The following is a 22546-nucleotide window of genomic DNA, read 5'->3' as shown; positions in this document are numbered from 1 at the left end:
GAAAATACTTTCCGTCTAAATTTAAGTTTTGTAAATTCAGTTATATTCCGACATTTTGATAACAGTGACTTTTTGCCAAACAAAGTTACAACTGCATTTGCATCAATATAAAAAAGCTGCAAGATGTATATGCCGTCAATCAAACTTAGTGAGGTTACTCACTTGGCATTTTATTCACTATTTATTGCGATTAAGCTCAGAAATGTAAAAAAAAGCCTTTTTAAAGAAACGGCTTGCTGAAAAAAAAGCTGTTTCATTCACTTGCATTAAAGAAATTAATAATGCATAAAGTACATGTTCACTACAGGACGGGTAATAAGAAAAGACTGTAAACATGTCCCCGTCAAGTCATTAAATGTTACGTTTGTATTTCTTACTTTTAACATCGACAGCCATCCTAACAACATCCTACATAAGAGGAACATACATACCTTTCACTGAAGGGGAAAAAGGGGGAGACCACAATCTTCTTAGAAATACTTGGTCCGGTTGAGAGCTCTTTGTGCCAGCTGCCCGCTCTCATCTGTTATTCTCTCCCAGTCCGTTTGACCCACCACGAAGCCGACCGCACGCTTTCGATCGGCTTCCTTCTGCTCTTCCAGATCCGCCCACCGGACCTTGACAAAGCAACCACGATGGGGTGTTATGACCGGGAGGTGGATGACCGAGCATCACTTCAGATAAATCCGATACATCATTTAACATTTATGATAATACAAATAAAATGGTGTCTAAAAATTTAAAACTACCCGTGACCACCTGGATTTTAACCGTCAATATTTTAGAAATTAACTTTAAGATGACCAAAGCAAGAGCTCTAAAGCAGAGGCAATTTACCCGTTTCTTTCCGGGTTCCGACATGCGCGTGGCATAGTCGTCTGGCAGCTGGAGGTAGTCGTCCAGGTGCTCCATGTCTTCACGTTTCCTCTTCCCGCCGCTCCCCAGACCATCCAACTTGTCTGTATAAATGGAAGATCACTGTAGCGATCAGTTCTCCTCTCCCGCGAAAACTTTAACTTCATCCTCCGAACATTAATTTGTCCATGAACAGCCAGCGAGTCAATCGGCATCCTCCTTTTTGTTTTAGCAATGTCCTCCTTCACAATCACATGACAATAACACAGTGCATCTCCATCAACACTTTGACAGGAGGGTGTCTTATTCACGTTCCCTCCTCATTTGCCTGGCTTGGGATCTGTAGAAGTCATATGTCAGAGGAGGCACACTTTGCACGTTTCGGTTTACGTGCAGAACCTCATCTGTTCCTTCTCTTTGTACATTCACCCGTCTATAACAGGCATGTTTTCTCCAGAGGAAGAGTGAGCGTTATTAAAATGTTTTCCATTTGAAGCATCAGTCAATCATTCAATTATTAGTTTAGGTTGTTGTGATGCTGCATCAAACCAAAATCAGCCTTTTTTTCCCTTCAGGGTAGAAGATTGGGTCGTCATAAAATGAAGACTAAAAAAGAGGAACACCTACCAAGTTTCGCCTCGGACGTGTCCATCTCCCATTTGCTTTTTGGAATGTAGCCCTATATTTTATAAAGAAACACTGCAGTGGTTAAACATCTGGGTGACACAGGGAGAGGGAGAGAGAAAACAGGGGCTGAAAAGAGAGCAGACTGGTTTATCAGAAGTGGAAAGACAACAAAGACTACTACGGGATGAGGCTGCGTGAGGACTGATCTGGTTAAGACATTATGCAACAGTGGCATGCAAATATTTGGATCTAGCAAGTTGAGGGAAACTAATGTGTTGACACTAAGTCTTTGTTCTGGGCAACATGCAAAAGAAAAAAAAGAATGGATAATAGTTGTGCTCTGCTTTGGAGAACAGCATTTCTGTGCCAAAGTGCTTTCCCTTTATAAAAAGATCGTCGTCAAGCCAACCGCTATCTGCTCTGAAAAAAAAGAAAAGAAAGCACTCTGCTATCCAATCACGTTCTTCGTCTGTGTGAGCTGATGATCGTGTGATCAACACGGTTTACGTGACAAGCAACGATACACCTGAGGAGGAGTTTGCGGTCCTGGTCAAAAAGCATGGTGTGCTTTTATGACATAACCAATCCTCAGCTGTTTAATTATACTGATGCTATCTGATGCAGCCAGTTCCTAAGTAAAGACACACCCTTGTATTCGTGTGACACTCTTAGGACCACCTAAATGAATAGGGTTAGTTGAGAAGTAAAAATTGTCCAGCATTTTTTGTTGTTGTATTAGAATATATTCAAAATGTAATTAAAGCTTGCAGGATGATTTGTTAATGTTGGTGGAAGCCATCTCCCACGGCTACGTGCTCCAGTGTTGAGAGCAAAGCAACACAAGTCAAAACCATGACCAGCATGCGACGGTACTGTACATCATTTAAAGAGATCCAGCCGAGATGACGTTAGTTTAATGTGCTTTACAAAACTCTGCCAAAGCCATTACACAGAGCAATATGACGGATGGACAGGCCGCTGCAACGTTATGAAAATAAATTATTATGGTTGCATCAGTGGCAAAATGTTATTATTTACAAGTTTCATTGGTAAAATAACAATACATTAAAGTAAATGTATCTCTTCGTTTAAATGCGTTTGGATTTTATATCTACATAGTTTTTGTCTTTACATACCTGCTATTTTACTTGTTTAAAAAAAAATCACTTTTAGAAGTTGTTGAAATCCCCAAAATAAATATATTTTTATGCATTAACTTGATTTTTTTATATTTTTGACATTTGTTTTTGTGCTGCGTTTATTTCATGATTTGGTTTTCTCTTTTCTTCAGGATGCAATTGATTTACATCGCCATGAATATGCATTTTGTTCCCCTTTTAAATTTGGTATAAAACTTAACACATGTTTTCCATCATATTTTCTGTCTTGACAAAAGTCTCATCAGGAGCAGTCAGTGAGTGGAAACACATGTGCCGGTGGACATTTGGCGGGTAGCAGCTTTCGGGAGTCGATCATTTCATTTTGTTCCTTCATATTTACGGTGCTTATTAGAGAAAAATTTTTTGGAACAATATTGAAAGTGTTTAAAATGAAGGTCAGTATACCGGTTTTCCTCCATTTATTACAAGTATGTACACATGGGACGACAAACAAAAACACAAATATATGCAGAAAATGGTCAACTTTTCTGGATTCCAGAGTTTAATGTGCAAACCGAAGCTCGATGATAAAAGCTGATAAAAAGAAGGAAACCAAGACTCACTCTGTCCGTTCAGATTATTCATTCATATATTTTTCACGTAGATGACACATTGTCTCTCGACAGACTTTGAAGATTAAACTCTGCGTGGACACACTGAGTAGTATCACTGCAGGTGCAACAAACAAGTTCTGACCACATCCAACTGTGATGTCAGGTGAGGTAAATTAAAATAGCTAAATGTAGTGTATATTCAAAGGTTCTACGTCTACTTATTACGTGCATTAATTGGGTTTTTATTATTGCCAACGGGCAAATGGATAGTAACATAACAATGACAACTACGGTAGCCTGCGGAGTGATTTTAAGGAAAGCAATGTGTGCTGCTTTATAACGCAAAAGTGATTTTAAAATAGAAAAGCTAGTTAACGCACCAACCAGACTGATGAGTTACCCGACGCCATCGACTCGACAGTATTTCTGCTACGTTAGCTAGCAAGCAAGCTAACGTTAGCTAACATTAGCCAGCTAAATATGACAATATATTTCATACGTGTGCACTCTGGGTATGAATTAAATATAGGAACATTATTTAAAGTAAAGATAATTCTAATAATTTTCTTGCATTTTCTAAAAAGTATGCAGGTCGTTCAATTCAGTTTTGGCCGATGCTCGTGCGTACAGAGAGCAACAGGATGCTGACTGCTGTTCACTTAATGGTCACCGATGTCATTAATAACAATTTATTGATTTTCTGAACATTACACACTGAACGTTACACACAGAACCTTAAATGGTAAGCTGGTGCAGGACCACAGAGAGACCATTTAAAATGTATGTTTATCATTACACTATAATAATCGGATTTCCTAATTGATTGTTACGCAGCTGGTCGGAAGTAACAGAGATCTCACTAATAGTTAAAAACTCGCCTAAAAATTTAAACAGAAACCACAATGTTCTGAACAGGCAAGTTACAAACTAACAGCAATAGGAAATTACATTTTGGAGCATAAAACAGGTAAATTAAGACTAATAAATATGAAGTCCAGCACTGAATGATGGGAAATGTGGGCCATCGCTACCACATGCTGGCTAGAGCGGTGCTCTGCATCCAGTGAGCTCGCTTTGAGCTCAGCTGGTCGGAGATCGACACGCATCGAAATTTGTTAAATTCTTGAACTGTGGAAGCCATTCTTTTTCTACAGTGCAGCCAAACAAGGCAAACAAAGAGACAGTATAAATATATATATACATACGGCTAGCATCTTGTTAAAATTCACTGTTTATTCAGCCCGTCTCTTCTCACTACTGTCCTGCTCCCAGCAGCAGCATAAAAATGGCGATCTGAGGGTTAAGTTCTCATCACGGGCGTCTGGGTGCTAGTATTAAGTAACTCTGACCATCACTACGGCACTCTGCTCCGACGGTTACAGAATGTGGATAAACATGTTATTCAGTGCCTTTTTATTGGGCATCACCCTGCAGTAACGCACGTATTGTCAGAAAAAAGCTGTCGAAAACACTTCTGACAGCCAGTCTAGACACGCACGGGACAGACATGAATGAATGACACATCTTTGTAACGTTTTGCAATATTGGGGCAATATTTTTGGGGATACAGTGATTAAAAAAAAAGACTTTAATGTACCTAGAAACCAAACGAGAACCATATTGGGGACTCTTCTTGTGCCCCATTAGGTGATGTGTTTATTGCCGCTGGATAAAGTTGTTCTGGAGATGTCAGTGAAGCTTTCAAATGTAACCAGACTTTCTTGTTGCGACTGAAATGAGCCACATTTTATAAGATTACATTTTGCTCATCTGAAGTGTCAATATAAATGTTGTTGTTCTGCAAACCAAGAACATTGCTTTTGTATTTACACATTTTTTACAATTGCAGAGAAGTCCACTGGGGGACTTGGTTTGGCTTCAGTACAGAGACACTTGAAGTGAAATTTGAACTTCTGTTTGTTTTTTCTCTTGATTTACAATTAAAGAAATCAAAGCTTTGTATACAGTTTAAAACAAGCCATGATCAATGACACTTTTTTATAACAATAAATCATTTATATTTGTTTACTTTTTCTTGACCTTTGATAAGAGACCACCAGAACTTTGCCTTTTGCATTGCTTGTTGCTGTGTTACAGCAGCGTTATATTTTAATTCATAGGCCCTGGAAACAATATCCCCCCCCCCCCGGAGTTTTAATGCATACATCCTCAAAGATTCCTTCATTATTTTGACTTTTGTGCAAAAAACCATTGCCATCCTTAAATCTGATAGATGAAGGACGTTCCACAAAGAGGGTTTTCACAGTGAAATAATTATCATAGTATCATGTATCAATTAATAACAAACAATTAACCGGCCATGTCTCTAAAACATTTGACATTTTGAACTTTGTTGCGTTCATTGACATGACCTACACTTGTTTTACAACAAATTATGTCTAAAAATTCACAGTGGACTTTTATAAAGATTGTGTTTACACAGACTACAGTCCTGTAAAAGTCAACTTGTGAAATCTGGTCATGTTCAAAGAAAGTGTTTTATTTGCTTGTAAATAGCAATTAGGCATATTAATTAACAGTCAGGGCAGAGCTTGAGTAAATATTTTCAAGCAAGAATGGTCTCCAAAGCGATCTCACAAGAGAGCATTTTCTTGCTGCCGTCCCATACGAGCAGACGGGGCCTCATGGCACGGTTTGAACTTTGATTTTCATATTTCTTCTAGTCCTTTGTCCCTACCAACTCCTGAATACAAAATGATGTGTTACATTCTCCACAATGTTCACCAGCTAGTCACAGATTGTGTGTGATGTTTGCTGCTGAGCAGGTAGTGAACGGTGGGTTTACGAGAGCAGCGAGTGAACAAAAACAGCGACGCTGCAGCCGGGAACTGCAGATTCGGTTGATCTCCCCTTTACATTATTTCCCATTGACATTTCATACATTGTTACTATATCATCGATAATAGCTGCTTTAAGGTAAAGCACATTTGTTGTTCGGCGATTATTAGGCAACTATCGAGGCCAGTTGCATATTGTTTCAGCAGATCTTTTTTTCTTCCTAATAAAATCACTTTAATGGTCACAAATTAATTCACTTTTGCCCCGCAGTCCTCCCTGCCGCCCAAGTTTGGTCCCAAGCTCGCTCTGATGGTGGTATCATAGGAACCCTTTACATTTGGAAACTTGGTTCAGCTTTAAAGATTTCATCAAATACTGAAGAAAAATCTTTCACTGAAACGTAATATTAGAAAATCCATTATTTTGATTCTTTGAAACTTTTAACCATATTAGTCGTACAACAGCTTTAGAGCAGGTTACATAATCATATTATTTGCTTTAAAAATGTTTCAAAATCTGAGCGCCAAAACACTAATGTCTTATCTCTGTAAACATTTTCCTTTTTGTCAAATGCAATATTTACCTCTTTAAAAAAAGCATATGATTAAATATAATTAATTTTCTTCTTTAAAATCCTAGAATGTGGAAAGTCTTGGTATTTTATTAATCGAACTTAATGAGAAATGTATTACCGATCATTATGTTTCACACATGATTTAATAGACACATTTAATTTAGATTTAAATTAAATGCATGTCTTTTGTCGTTTTTTTAGTCTTTCCTTAACCCTTGTGTTGCCTTAGGGTCATTTTGACCCGAATCAATATTACACCCTCCCCCCGCCTTAGGATTAATTTGACCCCATTCAATGTTTAATGTCGGTGTTCTTTCGGTAGTCAACAAACAAACATAAAGTGCCTCACACTTAAACTTGGAAAACAATATTAATTCTAATAAATTTCTGGAGGTTTTAATTGCTGGCGTCAAATTGAACCCAAAGGGTAAAATATGTTAGTAAATATAAAGGTAACAGGAGGGTGAAACATTGAATCGGGTCAAAATGACCCAAAGGCGGGGGGAGGGTGTAATATTGATTCGGGTCAAAATGACCCTAAGGCAACACAAGGGTTAAAAGAAAATCCAAACTTAGCAGAATGGTCCAGATTCATCCGCAATGATAGAGGACAAGGGTTTGAAACACTTTGCTTGATGGTGGTACTGTAACAAGAATGGGAATTTAAATGTGTGGATGAAAATTAAACTTGTCAACAACAAAGTCTCTTAAACTAGGAAGCCTTGAAACTGCCCATTTTGTTAACGGACTACCAATTAATTTTAGGACTTCACTATTTTAACGGTCTATCTCACCTCTTTATATATTTATAATTTCTCTGTTCTGCTCTGGTTTTCATCGTGAATCTGATATCGACTACATACTAAATGAAATGACTAGATACACCTTATGATCTGAGATGGGAATACAAATAAGTGGAAATGATTCTTGAAGCTATGTGGCTATAAATGTAAGCGTTTCATGTCCTACCAGATCACCCTCTTCTTCCTCTTCCCTCTTCAGATCCTTGGGCTCGTCATCAGGATTGAAGTCTTCCATTTCAACCTGATAACACAAGCACATATTCGTTCAGCTCCGTTACGAAAAAAGCACCATAATATTATAAGAACCATCAAGTCTTGAAGACCTCACCTCTTCTATAGCAGCATCCTGAAGCAGGGACCGGACATCCAAGCGCACCATATGACGTGGTGAAGACTCCCAGTTGTTGGACATCTATGTACAGAATGCTCCATTAAGAAGTGCATTGGACATCTATGAGCTCTAGTGGACATTCCTCTTCTACTAAATGTATTTATAAATGTAATTACAGACCTTCAATATATCCTTAAGAGTGCGCCCATGGACATTTCTCTTTGAACATGTCTGAGTGTCTACAGTGATTTCAGCCAGATACACCTTAAAGGAAGAAAAGCCAAACCTCTTTAGCACAGGGCCGATCGAATGAATTGGATAAAAAAGACATTCTGTACACAACTCACCTCAAAGCCTTTTGTTTTGGCTGCGCTCCAGAACTGATCAAAATGTTTAACCCTGTCATTAATAGTGTCTAAAATGATGAAGGGGAAAAAGCCGTCATCCAGAGTTTTCTTAAATGTTTTAAGCATGCTGTTCCGGTAAGTATCTTCCATCTCAGACTCAAACTCGTACTCAAGAATCTGCAAGACAGATTTTTGCATTGCATTACATCGTTGATAATGTTCACAATAATAATTGGAATACATCTGCCAGTTACTGCTGACGTTGTTGTATGTCACTCACCTTGTTCTTGACCCTTTTCCCCGTGTCTGGATCTTTTTGTACTTTCTCAGTCTCTGTCATGAAATAATCGTCCAAAACAAGAACTCTTGGAGGCGCACCGCCACAATCGACTTCCTTATCCTTGATAACGCCAACAAGATTCAAAAGCAACATTTTTATGTTAAGATTTGGAATAATATTTTGTTGAGTCAAAAAAGGACAAATAAACTACAAGTATTGTTGTTTTCGAAGTTCGATTACATTACATTATATTTACACTATGATTTGCTGGTAAGACGCCACTCACCCGTATGAGCTTTGCAACGTGACTTTTTCCGCTTCCTGGAAGCCCTCTCATTATGATGACAATCTGTGAAAATGTATCACATACATCAGCACTTAATATTATACAAGTAGAAATGTGATATTGTTACATCAAGAAACATCGCAGCAGTAATAAGTACCCTTTCAGGGCGAGATGATCTGCCAGGTAGTTTGAGGATATCGTCAATATTCTTGATTTCTGGCTTCCTCTCGACTCGTGGGGGTGGCTGAGGTGGAGGTGGGAGGGGCGGTGCAGTAGGAGGCCCTCTGTCTTCTGGATAACTTCTTCTTTCGGCTGTATGATATTCAAATATTTCTCTAAATGTCATTATTTTTTATCTTGTGGTAGATAAGTAATTAGAAAACAAACTAGTGATTTAAGTGTGAAGTTAAAGTCTACCAAACACAACTTAGGTGTGCGACTACACGCCTGTAAAAAGATGTGGGATTGAATTTACCGTAAGGGGAGGAGCTACGGCCGTAACGCTCAGGCGCACTGCGGTCGAGCCCGGTGCGCTCGTATGGAGGTCTGTCATAGCCCGGCCTTCCGTAATGTTCCTCTCGTTCACGACTGTCACTTCTCTCCCTGTCTCGAACATCCCGCTCTCGCTCCCTGTATGCTGAGCGTGAAGGAGGTGCCAGTGGAGATCTACACATAAGAGGAGGAGCATTGTCAGGATCTGTCGAAAACAGTTCTTTGATTCAAACTCACACACACTTGACGACTAATCACAATGTATAGACACAATGTGATATTGTACCTTTCTTCGATCATGGACTGTGTGCTTGAATCAAAAACAGACAAATAGAAAACACCATTACATATGTACGGAAGCAACGTGCTTCCCCAGTTAGGAGAAAAGGATGTCAGAGCTACTGAGGAAACCGCATACCTGTCATCTCTCTCTCGTGGGGGATATCGCTCCCTCTCATATCGGTCTCTTTCATATTCAGACGGCAGCTTTTCTCTGTACGATTCCCGCTCTCGGCTGTAGTCGCGACGATCCATATAAGGGTCTGGTCGTCTTTCATAATATGGGTCTCTACCGTAAGGATCTCTGGGACCAAGAGGTTCTAGAACAATGGAATAGTTCATCAATAGTTAGAAAATTTAAAAAGCAAGTTCTGTTTGAGAAGCGAAAGCTAAGCTTTAAAAGTACCAAGGCTCACCTTTTTCATAGCCCCTGTCTGTTAGTGCTGGGTCAGGCCTCAACACAATTCTCTCACCATAAGCAATCCGCTCAACAGTGGCTCCTGGCTCTGAAACATCAAGCGGTAATGTCACCGACGAGGTCCTGAAACTTAACCTGTGCCATCTGATAAAATGATCAAATACATCCATCTCTGCTGCACATACCGTGCCCATGCCCATACTCCACAGTCTTTGGAATCATTGAAGGTTTGGAGAGAGAAGTCTGGTAATCTGTGGCAGCAGGCGTTGTATCCCAAGACACAGGTTTAGTCACAGACGTCTGTGCTGCTGCAGTCATGCCCTAAAGATGACAGATGTTGTATATTAATTAACATTTACATACAAAATGCAAATAAAAATTAAAGCTGCAAGCAGCGATGAACGGGTCCTCTTCCTGCTTCGCACGTCGGGGGTGCTGGCCGGACGCCGGCCCCCTCGGCCGAGAGCGCATGCACGGCGTTCGGGCGTTTGACCGTTTGTCACGCGACACTGATTTTACTTTGCTAGTCGGTGGCGCTTTGACTCCGAGTGAAAAAAGGCTTGTTGATATCCTCAGGCCTTGAATTCTACGAAGCATGAGAAGTTTGGAGCAGATTTGAGCGAGCCCAGGGTTGCCAGCAGGGGGCGCTGTGACAATTTGAACATATACATGCATCATGTGTATCCATGTGAAGTCTCGACCTTGTCATGTAAATTACATGTGAATGTTATTCAACGTGTCGCTACGAGCTCCACAGGGAAGCATCATCAAGGTCTTAGGTCTATTCTGATATATTTTGAGAGGGATCTGAATAATCTGCGAGGAGCAGTGTATAAAAGTAAAAAACATGTACCTTCCTAGTGCCACTAGTTGGCGCTACGACCAGAATCAAAAATTAGCATATGGATGTCTTCAGGGTCATTATGTCATGATGTATGAGAAATATGGAGCAGATTCCATTATGTATGGCTGAGTTACAACAGCGTCAATTTTCATGGCGATTGGCGTTTCTTTCCAGAAAAAAAAATTAGCATATGGAAAAATTAGCATATGGATGTCTTCAGGGTCATTATGTCATGATGTATGAGAAATATGGAGCAGATTCCATTATGTATGGCTGAGTTACAACTACGTCAATTTTCATGGCGAATGGCGTTTCTTTGCCGGTCCGGCAAACGCACATAGTTTAATATTTTTGAAATCTTTCAAAGATTTTTCAAGACAAAGGTCTCAAGACCATACTGGCCAAGTTGTGAATGAATCGGGTGTAAGCTCTAGGAGGAGTTAACTGTTTTACAACCCCTAAAAACATGAAAAAAGGCCAAAAAGGCATATTTTGAGGGATTGATTATAGCGCCCCCTAATGTTCAAACGTTATGAAAAATGTAAGGTAGGTTAAAGGTGTCCTTGTGGACATAGGCTACCAATTTGGTGAGGATAGTCCAAGTGATTTGGAAGTTAGGTGTCTTTACAAATAAGGCCACACTTTGGATGTTCATTGGTCCATATCGAACGCAATGACATATTAACTATCTTTCAAGATTTATGATGGCATTGAATCAATAACGAACCACAACAACATGTGCATGATTCGGACGGTTGCTTAGGAGAAGTTGGAAAAAAAGTTTTAAAGAAATTCAAAATGGCGGAAAATCTAAGTAGGCGGAGCTTAGGGTCTGAGAGGCTTTTTGTAGAGCTGGTCAATTCTGACCTCTGGACCAAATCTCAAGTCAATCGGTCATCGGGGGAAGAAAACTACTAAAGAAAGTTTGTAGGGGGCGCTATAGAGCCATTTCTTTATGTACTAATACGAAAACTCAATAATATGAAAATTTTCACCAGTCTGCTTCTGCATGTGGAATTTAAGTCTGGGGCGACGGGGTGCGGACAGTCGACGTTTCTTGCGGACCGAGAATAATAATAATCCTTTGAAAAACAATAGGTTCCTCTACGACGAAGTCGACGAGGACCCTAAATACAATTTTACCAAATTAATTTGTGAAAGTATATGAAAGAATTAAATGTGTAAAAGTCGCCATGGTGTCCTCTAACATAAACAGCAATCTAATTAGTCATTAATTGGGCTTAAATAATGCTAGTAAATGTTACCTTCAGAACATTCCTGACATCTGGTGGGATCTCCAAACCAAGAAGACCAGCAGGAAGCTCAGACAGGATGTCAGTTGATACAGGCTGATGTTCAGTACCAGGTGTCTTCCCCTCCTGCAACTCCCTGTAGACCCAAAAGAATGGAAGTTAAGTTCACCAAATAGTTACCCAAAATCCATTTGGCCGTCAAGGAGGTAATATGCTAGCGAAATGGCAAAGCTGCAACTAAAATAAAACAGCCTTCTGCTTCAGTCACGGTGTGCAAAGGCCGGCCGACCAAGCATATTAAAATCTATGACTGATTTGAGCATCACAAATAATATTCCATTCACCTCCACGGTTTTCGTGTGGTGGCAGAAATCTCTGGGGGGATAGATAGAAACATAAAAAGGGAGTAGAGTGGACAAATTACTATGTTTGATCAAATTTACTCTGGCTCTCTACACATTACAATAATGTGTGAATGTTTGTTTGCTGTGCGTTGCATCTGAGAATTATGATTAAGAGCAAAGTAAATAGAGAGAGAACTATGGGAAATATGCACTAGAAGTTTACTGTTACTACTCCACGGCAGGTTTGAGTTGTTTCTATAAAACCTCACCTCATAGAGACCAGGAATTTCTATTTCCACACCTGAGCAATGAATTACAATACTGCACTCTGCATGGCTAGATTCCATTATAGATAAGTCCGAATCTGTGAATCCAATATAATGATACATTAATCAATGATAAAAGTCAAGAAATTACCTGATAAGTTTAAGCTCCTGAGCAGCTTTCAAGATGATCTCATGCTGACGTTGGGAGAGAGCAAGTCTCCACAAGTTCCTTGTTCCGCCGATCTTACTGTCTTCGGATTTCACTGAGGTGACAGCTGAAGCAGGGAGCTCAGAGTCACCTCTCTCAGACTCTCTCTGTAAATGAGGTTCTTCCTCTCTCTCATGCCTCATCGTCAGGGATGGTGATACCTCTCTGTTGGTCCTGAATACGGTGGCCAGGCTTCTCCTCAATTCTGGTGGTATTTTGGTTCTTCCTGGTTTCACTTTGCCCAGCCCCATTCTAACTCTTTCTCTTTCCTCTCCATGTTCACGATCATGTTCCCATTCTCCTTTTGGCATCTCGCAGGCACCCTTTCCTCTCTCTCTGCTGGCTCTATGGGCGAGAAGGCGAGGCTCATAGTGAGGATGAGATGATTCCGGTTCCATCCCATTCACCTAACGGTATCATCCCCACTCGTATAAGTTCACTTGGATAGTCTGTCAACGATCTGTTTGATAGTCATCCATCATCCTCCATGACCATGCTCCTCCCTCTATCTCTTCCCCTGTCTTCCCTCTCTCCTGGGTTGTCTCTCCTTCATTTCCTTCCTGCTGAGCCTCATGCATCTCCCATCCATCCTCACCTATTTCGACATCCTCCCCGGAATTATTCAAGCCATCGGAGGCAGAGTGAGAATTGCCCATGTGGCTCAGTGCCTTGCTGCTCCACTTCGCTCATATCTGCCCTCACTACATCATGATGCACCTGGCTCGTTACAGGAATGCCATGATCATTTCCGCCGGATGGCTTAATATTTCATGTCCATTCATTCATCGCAGGGGGTATTTCATCATTGGTTTTCTATGGTCACCATGTTCTGTGAGGCGGCATGTCAGTCGCTGATTGAGGCAGGCCCCAGATGTGAGCCAGAGAGACCCATGCACGCAGACTCACGGGTCTCAGGGGACTCATCGGTCCTGGTATCATCTCATGTCTCTATCCTTCCTCATATTTTTCAGAGTCATCTCCTCTTCCTGCTGCTGGTGGCTCTTCCCATCTCTTGTCCATTGGTCCTCCTCTTTCGCCGGCCCCCCCCCTCTGCCCCATTGCTGTCCCCATCCCACGCAATCCCCTCTCCCTCTCAGCAATCCCTCTGCCCATTGGGTCCCCTCCTTGTCTCCTTGAGTCCCTCTGTCCATTAGCGGGGTCTCCTCTGCTTCTCCCCTCTCTCTACCCATGGTCCATCCCCTTCCCATGTGCTCCAGTTCAGTCCATCTCTCTGCCTCCATCATAATGTTCTTCCTCTCAGTGGCAATTCCCGGGCTCTATCCTTCTTTGCTCCAGGGGCCTCCACCACTGCTTATTCGTAGCGGTCCTGTTCTAGATATTCTTTCCTTCTCTTTTCCATCTTCCCTCTCTCTAAGATGTTCTCCCAGTGGTACAGTCTACTTTACATTCTTAAGTCTCTGATGTCCAGGTCCTCTCCTCTCTTCTTTCTCTCTCCCCACGCCCTCGCCCATGGCTCTGCTCGCATTGGTCCTGACCTGGTCCCTCTGGTCTTGATCTGGTCTTGACTGCATATGGCCAGAAGCTTGTGGCTCCTGTTGATCTTTGGGGTTTTTCATTATTTATTATTATATCATCATTCTGTTTCTCATCTTTTTTATGATTTGTATTGAATCCACATTGGAAGACACAGGAAGTTTAGAGGAGGTTTGGTATTTTTCTTTTTATTTATTATCATTTTGTGTTATAGCTTGTCATCCCCTTTTGCTTGGCTTGTAATGTCTGTTGGTGGGGGTCATGTCATCTAAAACAAAAAGCCTGGCTTAACTGACCATGTTGCGTCTCTTGTCATCACATCAGCATTGGCAGCGATTAATATTTTTCTTTCTTTTTTTTTTTTTTTTTTTTTCACAGTTGACTTTATTTTCAGAAGTCTTGGAATCCATACTAGATGGTTGTTTAGTAGCTGGTTGTTTAGTAGCTGGTTGCTTGGGACATTGCTGATTGCGTTTTTTGCTCTACAGCAGGATGATCAAAAAAGAGGGGGTGGTGAGCCTACAGGGCTGCCCCGCTGCTGCTGTCCAAATATCGTTGATTAAGCTGAAGGACCATCAAAGCGCTGCCTTGGTTGGTCAAAACGAGGGGGACCATCAAAGCGCTGCCTTGGTTGGTCAAATCGAGTGGGGGCCTCAAAGCGCTGCTGTGGTTTGTCGAACCTCGGGGGACCGGCAAAGCGCTGTTGTGGTTGGTCAAACCTCGGGGGACCATCAAAGCGCTGTTGTTGTTTGTCGAACCTTGGGGGACCATCGAAGCCCTGCTGTGGTTTGTCGAATCTTGGGGGACCATCGAAGCCCTGCTGTGATTTGTCGAATCTTGGGGGACCATCGAAGCCCTGCTGTGGTTTGTCGAACCTTGAGGCGCCATCGAAGCCCTGCTGTGGTTTGTCGAACCTTGAGGCGCCATCGAAGCCCTGCTGTGGTTTGTCGAACCTTGAGGCGCCATCGAAGCCCTGCTGTGGTTTGTCGAATCTTGGGGAACCATCGAAGCCCTGCTGTGGTTTGTCGAATCTTGGGGAACCATCGAAGCCCTGCTGTGGTTTGTCGAATCTTGGGGAGCCATCGAAGCCCTGCTGTGGTTTGTCGAATCTTGGGGAACCATCGAAGCCCTGCTGTGGCTGGTCAAATCTTCGAGGACCATCGAAGCGCTGCTCTGGCTGGTCAAATCTAGGGTTGCTTCCGCTGGGACCAGCAGAACTACAGAAATTGTAAAAAAAGAAACCAAAATACATCATTATGAATACCATCATTAATAATAGGGATCTATTTTAGTATCCCAGTGATAGGCTATAAATATAAAACATAATTAGTAAACTTGAGGTAATGTAATAACTAGGGATGCACCGATCTGATCGGCGCCGATCCATATCGGCCGATATTCCCATTATCGGTTTTGATCGGCGTTCTCAAAACGGCCGATCAAAACTTGGCCGATCAGATGACGTAACATCTGCGAGAACTATCAGACGTTTCAATCGCCGCGCATCGCAACGGAGACGATGCGCCCGGCGAGGGCCGCAGAGTGCAGAGGTCCACGAGGGGATCCTCACGCACCGAGCGGCGTCCCCGTCCCCCGAGTTGAATCACTGGGTCAACTCAGCCGACTCTCACATGTCTGCCCCTATAGACTGATGTTCACGGTAAACGCATTCGATCGGGAGCGCACGAGGGTTTTGATAAAGTTAGCGAAAGGATTTAAGTGACAACATCCGGTTTTGCAAAGTTAGTGGAAAGAACCACGTGAAACAACATCCGTTTATCAAAATAAGATGTCGACAAATCAAACACTAACATATAAAAGTAAACAATGAACTGATTTTGTATCTTTATAGATCTTTTCTGAGCTTTAGCTTAAATTATGCTAACATTAAAACATTTTTACTGTACCAAGGAAGAGTTTATAAAAATAAGTCAGACTTTTGTATGTTAAAAAAAGTCCTGGAAATAGATTTCCCCAAGAGTTCCAGGAAATGAATAATGCAGATGTGTTCCATACATATCTGAAATCCCCTACAATAGCAATCAAACAATTGTAATGTATCAATTAGGACATTTTTCAAAGTAAAAGTCCTAAATGTTTAAAGAAATCGGTAATTTCTTTAATGTTTGAGTTGCTTTATATATGTATTTCTTCATAGTCCTAGGCAATAATGCTACACAATAAATAGAATGCTTCAATCGACACCGTGATCGGTATTATCGGATCGGCAGATACTGATTTCAGTGATCGGTGATCGGCACCAAAAACCTGATCGTGCATCTCTAGTAATAACTCACCTAAATTAACTTAACTGATTTTATGAAACATTTTACTTAAAATAAATAAAATAAAGATTCTTAAAATTTAAAAAACTTTTTTATTTTGATTAAGCTACTAAAAGTAACCTTTTCTGTTAATGTTGCTAGTCCATGGGGACAAAGGCTGTAGTGTTTCCATGCACCAGATACCCTTATGAAAAAAATCTAGTTCTTTATTTGTATAAAGAATAACTATATAGGCATTGACAATATTCTCGCTGAATTATGTAGGTTATGTCGAAGTATTGAAAACCAATTTGAAATGTTCCTTAGAGTAACTTCGAATAAAATCCCAATCATAGTGGTACATGAACAGCCTACTGACCGTGGACCTCCAATGCTGTTGATGCTTGGTGGCTGACTGTTGGAGGGACTTGGGGGTCTGACTCCTATGCTAGCAGGGACCGCTCCTCTCAAAGGGGGTCCAGCAGTTGATTCCAAATGTGTCCCAAAGCCAGAAGGCTGTGGACCTTGAGCGTTGGGTCCAACACTAAGTGGGGAATGCTGCAAAGACGGCTTTGCTGGCTGCTGCTGCTGCATGTCTTGTCCAGGGTACTGGCCAAATTGTCCCATCATACCACTACTATACTGGCTTGAGGCAAATGGCACCATGGCAGTGAGAGTGGCCACCCTTTCTTGAAGGTGGGCATTGGTGGCGTTCATCTGCTCCTGCCACTGCTTCCATTGACGCTCATAGTCCTGCAATTGGTCTTTGTGGGGATAAGTCTTGAACTGCTCATACCACAGGACGAAAGAGTGATCCCAGTCTTGTAACAAAGGGGTGAACTGCTGCTGTTGCATTTCAAAGTGCTTCAGCTGCATTTCAGCAGACATTGTCTGCAAAAAAAGGACATTTGGATTTAGTTATTTGGTTAATTATTATACAAGTACATGCGGAACAAAGAAATCACTGAGAAGTGGTATCACTGTGTGTCGTGAATTGGAACACAGTAAAATGGGCATCTTGATTTTTATTATCGCAAATTTTTTAGCTGGGCCTGAAATCGCATGGTGTAAATTCCGATGTTAGGCATGGATTTAAGGCAAAATATGTCAACACTAATTTCTACAGCTTCACATAAGGTTTATTCCAGTAGAGTTTGTCTAGTTGTAATTACAACCCAACTTAACCCCAACTTTTTTTAATTTTTTTTTAAATCAGACACACATGGACACATGATGATGGATGGAGACTGACTGATGGTGACATATTCTTTGTGAAAATAAAGGCCAAATAAACACATACACAGTAAAAAGTAAAAAAAATTTCACAATTAAACAGCTTAGGTTACTAAGCACAAAGGATATGAAATTTAATACACTATAAATATCTGTTGTTTGTGTTTGTTTGCAATCAGGTTTGCTCCTCCTGCTCTCCTTCTCCCCTATCTCCTATCACCGTTATCTAGTATCTTGTAAAAATTTTTTCTGAGTCAACTTAAGGTTTCAATGTTTAAACAATATTATATATTATAACATTATTTTTTCATCTTCTTTACATACAGTATTACATTGTATGTGTAATGTCTGTACATCTTGGTACTTAGCCCTTCTGTCACAGATGCCATCCCAAATAAAACTGTACACTTATGGAACTGTGATGGGTGATGCGGGGAAACCACAGTGGACATGAAAAAATAATTTGTAGATAGTAACAAAATATAACTGAGGAATTTGGTGATTTGGGTGTAATATTCTTGATTTATTTATTATCATCATCATCATCTATATCTACTTTTTTATTAATTTGTTTTGTTTAAATGAATGTTTATTCAACCAACCAGTTTATTTAGAACCCTCCTCTCTTTAAAGTTTTTTTTGTCAAAATTTCCATGAAATCTCTAACTGAAATCTTGACACTTTGGGCAATCAACATTTGAAACAGACAAATAATGAAAACATATTTGAAACAAGCTTGAAGTCAGCTTCCAAAGGTCAAATTGGCAATATGAGTGTATTAGTACATATCATAATGTTAGTATATGCAATGTTGTTAAAATAATCTGGATTATTTATTCAATATCTCTATAGGAGAGAGAGGATGAGAGAATTTAACTAAAGGATATCAGCCCACAGTCAACCAGTCAACATCACTCACCATCAACAGGCATCCAATAATTGGCTGCCTGCTGAAGCTAACCAGTGTTTAAGAAGCCTGGTGTCAGCCCCTCTTAATGTCCGCCTAGATGCCTTACAGGATTAGCATCATCTGTTTCTTGAGCAGATACCACAACACACAACGTGCTTGACCCAAAATATTGCGTAATAGCTAAAGATTTGAAAAAAATTGTTAATCTAAAACCAAATGCAACCAAGCCCCGTGGGTTTTGCTCAAAGCGCAAAAGGATAACAAATATGCAAAAAAAGGATTTGAATATGCGCTCCTCCCAAGTGGGGGTAGCGCATTGATTTGACGCGGACTTCCAGGCAGGCGCTGCCTGGAAAAGCGCGGTGAGCTCAAAAAACACCATCGAGCGAAGTGGTATATGAAAATGAAAACATATTGGCCGCCAAGATGCTGCTGGGGTTCCAGATCAGAGTAGTTGCAGCTCAAACATACTCTACTGCCCGCTTTTGGTTCCACGAAACATACTATGGTTGTTTTTCACCTTTCATTTGATCTACCGATCATCGTAGGACATGATGGGAACATAACCAGCCAGAAAGTAGCTGAAAAAAAAACCACGCTTTACCTACCTGAAGATTTGTAGGTTGCTGAATTAACTGTTGGTATTTTTCCAGGAGCTGCTGAAGCTTTTCGTGTTGTTGCATGAGAGCCTGGTATTGTACGCCTGCTCTCTGTTGCTGCACCTTTTGCCACTGCGCTGCTGCAACCTGTAACTGCTGTAGGCGGGCAGCCTCCTCTGGGTCTTGTGGGAAATCAGGCTTTAAACATAAACAGGATTAGAGCAAACCACATGTTTTAAACTCAACAAATATGTTTTACATAACTGGGGTTAGGTTGTACTACTGAGAACATATTACACAAACATTTCATGTAAATAGCTAAATTGTCCAGAATGATGTATACAAGTGCATTAGTTTCACCTCTGTAACTGACCCTGTGCATCTAGGACAATTCCAATGAATGTCCTTGAATTCTATGAACTTCACACATAAAATACACAGAAATGTGGGTTTATTATCAATATCATGGAATATAAAGTATGAGAATGATCTATTGTTTTACAATAATTATCTGTAGCACCATTTAGTTTAGAGTATTTACAGAAAAGCATTATGGATATTAAATATAGATAATAGATATAATAGAATATGTTGAGAGTAATGACTATTTAGTCACAATAGTTTAATGAAAACAATTCACCCTTCATCCACAACTAGCTCAACTAATCACATGTCAGGGTTAACCGGTTGTTGTTGTTGTTGACATTGCATTTAAACAGTGAACAAGTCTGATCATTTTTATAAATTACAAATCTCTCAGAATATTTGTCACAAGCCTGCATCACACACAGCCTTTGTGTAAACGTGGCACCTACATTACCCACAATGCAATTTGACCACAAACTGTTGGGAAATAAGTGTCTCTTTTACTAATAGTGGCTAAAGTAGTCCCGTAGCCTTCTTTTTTAACACAAAACTCTCCGATGTTTTTTAAATTTTTTAAACTTGTAGTCATCAGCCTCAAGCAACACAATTTGATAGGGCTTGACTAATATCTTCAACATATACTTTCTTAAATCGAGGAGAACAATAACCAATATTCGGAAGAGATATACATTCAAACCACAACCATTTTTGTTTTAAAATGTAAAAGAACACAAAGTTTAACATAAAACGTTGTTTAAATACCTTTCAGCAGATGTTAAATGCTGCAGAAGAGAACTTAAAAAAAAAGATTATGCCTTTTTTTGCATGTATTGCAGACTGCCTTACCCAGTGTTGGTTGAGTCTAATACTCCCATACTGAAACTTTTCTTTCGTGCATCCATTAAGAAAGAGAGCGATAGGGGATTAGAGAGAGGAAGAGAGAAAGAAGGAACAATGGACGTTACCAGCGGAAACCCTGTTTTCGTAACTTCAGCGTAGAGGATGGCGAGGTTTAATGAAACTTCAGCAGTATCTGCTGCCTTTGAGACAGCTGTTTGTTCACCGGAGCAGCTATAGTCGGCAAAAGTGTTCCTTTACGCCAGGCCGATACTTCGGCGGCTCCCATCAAGTGACACCACTTGAGGCAACAGAGCAGATTTTGCACAGCTCTTTTTGGAGTCTTAAAATACTAAATATATAAAACTTATTTTGACTATGCAGTATTACTCCCCAAGAAAAGACTGAATTCTGACATTAAAACCTCTATAACATAGTAGTAATGCTTACTGTTGTCTCGTCAGGCGGTGGAGGTGGTGCTGGGGGCTCCTCTTTTGGAGGGGGTGGAGGAGGTGCACCTTTTTGTGATTCTGATGAAGTCAAAGGAACCTGTGGACCGGAGGGTGGTGGTGGTGGCAAAAGACCATCACCCTCTTTCTGGCTAAGTTTGGCTTTATCTTGCTTCAACTTTTGTAGATTTTGAAGATGTTGTTTATACCACCGTTGCTGTTGCTCCTGTGTGAAACAATAATAAGGACTTCTATCAGACAAAGCGCACAAGGACTGTTGTCCTCACTTTCACAAGTGTTTGAGAAAATATTGCTTTCCCTATATTACCTGCCCATTTCTAGTTTAATGTGACACAATAATAGGATTACAATTAAACATGTTATGTTAATGACCTGCAACTAGTGAATCCTGAATCCTTGAAGCATAACTTAAACATGCCAGTAATTACATGTTATTTTATCTGCTCATGTATACCTTTTCTGATAACACAAAGAAAAAATATATAGTAAACCAAATGGGGCAATATTCACTTCATGCACAAAGTCCATTTCACTTTGTTATTGTGCACATTTTACATTATACAGTTTATACCACATTCGACAGATGTTTTGTGGAATCCAAGCACGTCCCACATTCTTTCAAATTCTTCATTTAGTTAAGTACTTAAATATATGATCATCTGTTCTTTGATTTTGAAACCATCTGCTGTGAAGTCTTTTGTTGAGAAAAGCCTACAACGTGTCTGAATCCAATCATTATGTGTGTTAAATATATACAACAGCTGACTACCCAGAGCAGTATCGATACAATACCTGCAAAGGTAAGGACGCGTCTTCCTCTGCAGTGGATGGATCTTTCTTGTTGGCCTCTTGGGCTTTGGGAGCACTGATGTGCTCTGGTGGTTTGGATGTCGATGGCTCTGGAGGAAGAACAGGTTGGGGATCGTTGGGGTGCGGTTGTGCTGGAAGGGGAGGAGGCTGTGAGTGACCCAGCTGAGGTGCAGGTGGACCTCTTGTCGGCTGGGTGGGAGGCTCGTCTTTTTTAAAGTACGACTGAGCCCCAGACCCGCTGTCTGGACGTCCTGCTCCGTCTGAATGCCACGTTGATCCTTGATATCCACCCGACTGTCCGCCCCCGCCGTACGCACTCGTACTATTCCCGTGGTGTAACACGGACTGGAGCTGCTTCTGGTGCAGCATCTGCAGCTGCTGCATCTGCTGCCGGTGCTGCTCCTGGAGACTGGAGAACATCGAGCCGCCCGAAGGGGCTTCGAAGCTGCCGAACCCCGGTGCCTGGCCGCCGCCGGGCGGCCTGTGGGGTCTGGCCCCTCCAAAGTTGTGTGACTGCTGTGCCCCGTAATTACCCCATGAAGGATACATTGTTAAATAGCGAGACGGTGTCCGCGGCCTTTGTGCTCACATACAGCCGGGCCGACGTAGCTAGCAGCTAGCAGCTAACGTTAACCTACCTCGTATGTAACAGACAGCTAGCTAACGTTACATGTTCATGTCCTGGCTGCACAGATCGCATGAAAGAGGATAAACACCAACTCCGTAGCCGGAAACTGTTATCCGTTGGATAATAAAATGTGCACGTCTAGCACATGCATGTATAACGAAAACTAGTGTTGTGAAAATAAGCTACAAAAACGTTTCGAGACGGTGAATTCGTTG

The 22546-nt window shown here is 41.0% G+C and overlaps 1 protein-coding gene across 1 annotated transcript in view; it reads right to left on the bottom strand.

Moving 5' to 3' along the window:
- Positions 1-22546, bottom strand: part of ylpm1 (YLP motif containing 1) — a 22947-nt gene extending 401 nt beyond the window's left edge. The window contains exons 1-22 of the mRNA XM_056428906.1: positions 21686-22546; positions 20874-21098; positions 19230-19418; positions 16858-17369; positions 14788-15431; positions 12664-12775; positions 11915-12038; positions 9991-10126; positions 9804-9893; positions 9527-9707; positions 9395-9418; positions 9092-9282; positions 8774-8928; positions 8617-8679; positions 8331-8450; positions 8051-8227; positions 7884-7967; positions 7701-7784; positions 7539-7613; positions 1483-1534; positions 838-959; positions 432-617 (exon numbers count right to left, since the gene is read on the bottom strand). Coding sequence (XP_056284881.1) covers positions 471-617; positions 838-959; positions 1483-1534; positions 7539-7613; positions 7701-7784; positions 7884-7967; positions 8051-8227; positions 8331-8450; positions 8617-8679; positions 8774-8928; positions 9092-9282; positions 9395-9418; positions 9527-9707; positions 9804-9893; positions 9991-10126; positions 11915-12038; positions 12664-12775; positions 14788-15431; positions 16858-17369; positions 19230-19418; positions 20874-21098; positions 21686-22252 — 4074 coding nt within the window. The 5' untranslated portion in view covers positions 22253-22546 and the 3' untranslated portion in view covers positions 432-470. The remainder of the gene's footprint in view (positions 1-431; positions 618-837; positions 960-1482; positions 1535-7538; positions 7614-7700; positions 7785-7883; positions 7968-8050; positions 8228-8330; positions 8451-8616; positions 8680-8773; positions 8929-9091; positions 9283-9394; positions 9419-9526; positions 9708-9803; positions 9894-9990; positions 10127-11914; positions 12039-12663; positions 12776-14787; positions 15432-16857; positions 17370-19229; positions 19419-20873; positions 21099-21685) is intronic.

The sequence above is a fragment of the Pseudoliparis swirei genome, chromosome 12 (assembly GCF_029220125.1).
Source record: "Pseudoliparis swirei isolate HS2019 ecotype Mariana Trench chromosome 12, NWPU_hadal_v1, whole genome shotgun sequence".
In the NCBI taxonomy this organism is placed as follows: domain Eukaryota; kingdom Metazoa; phylum Chordata; class Actinopteri; order Perciformes; family Liparidae; genus Pseudoliparis; species Pseudoliparis swirei.
Note: the sequence above shows the minus strand (reverse complement) of the source record. Positions and strands in the feature narration are given on the sequence as shown.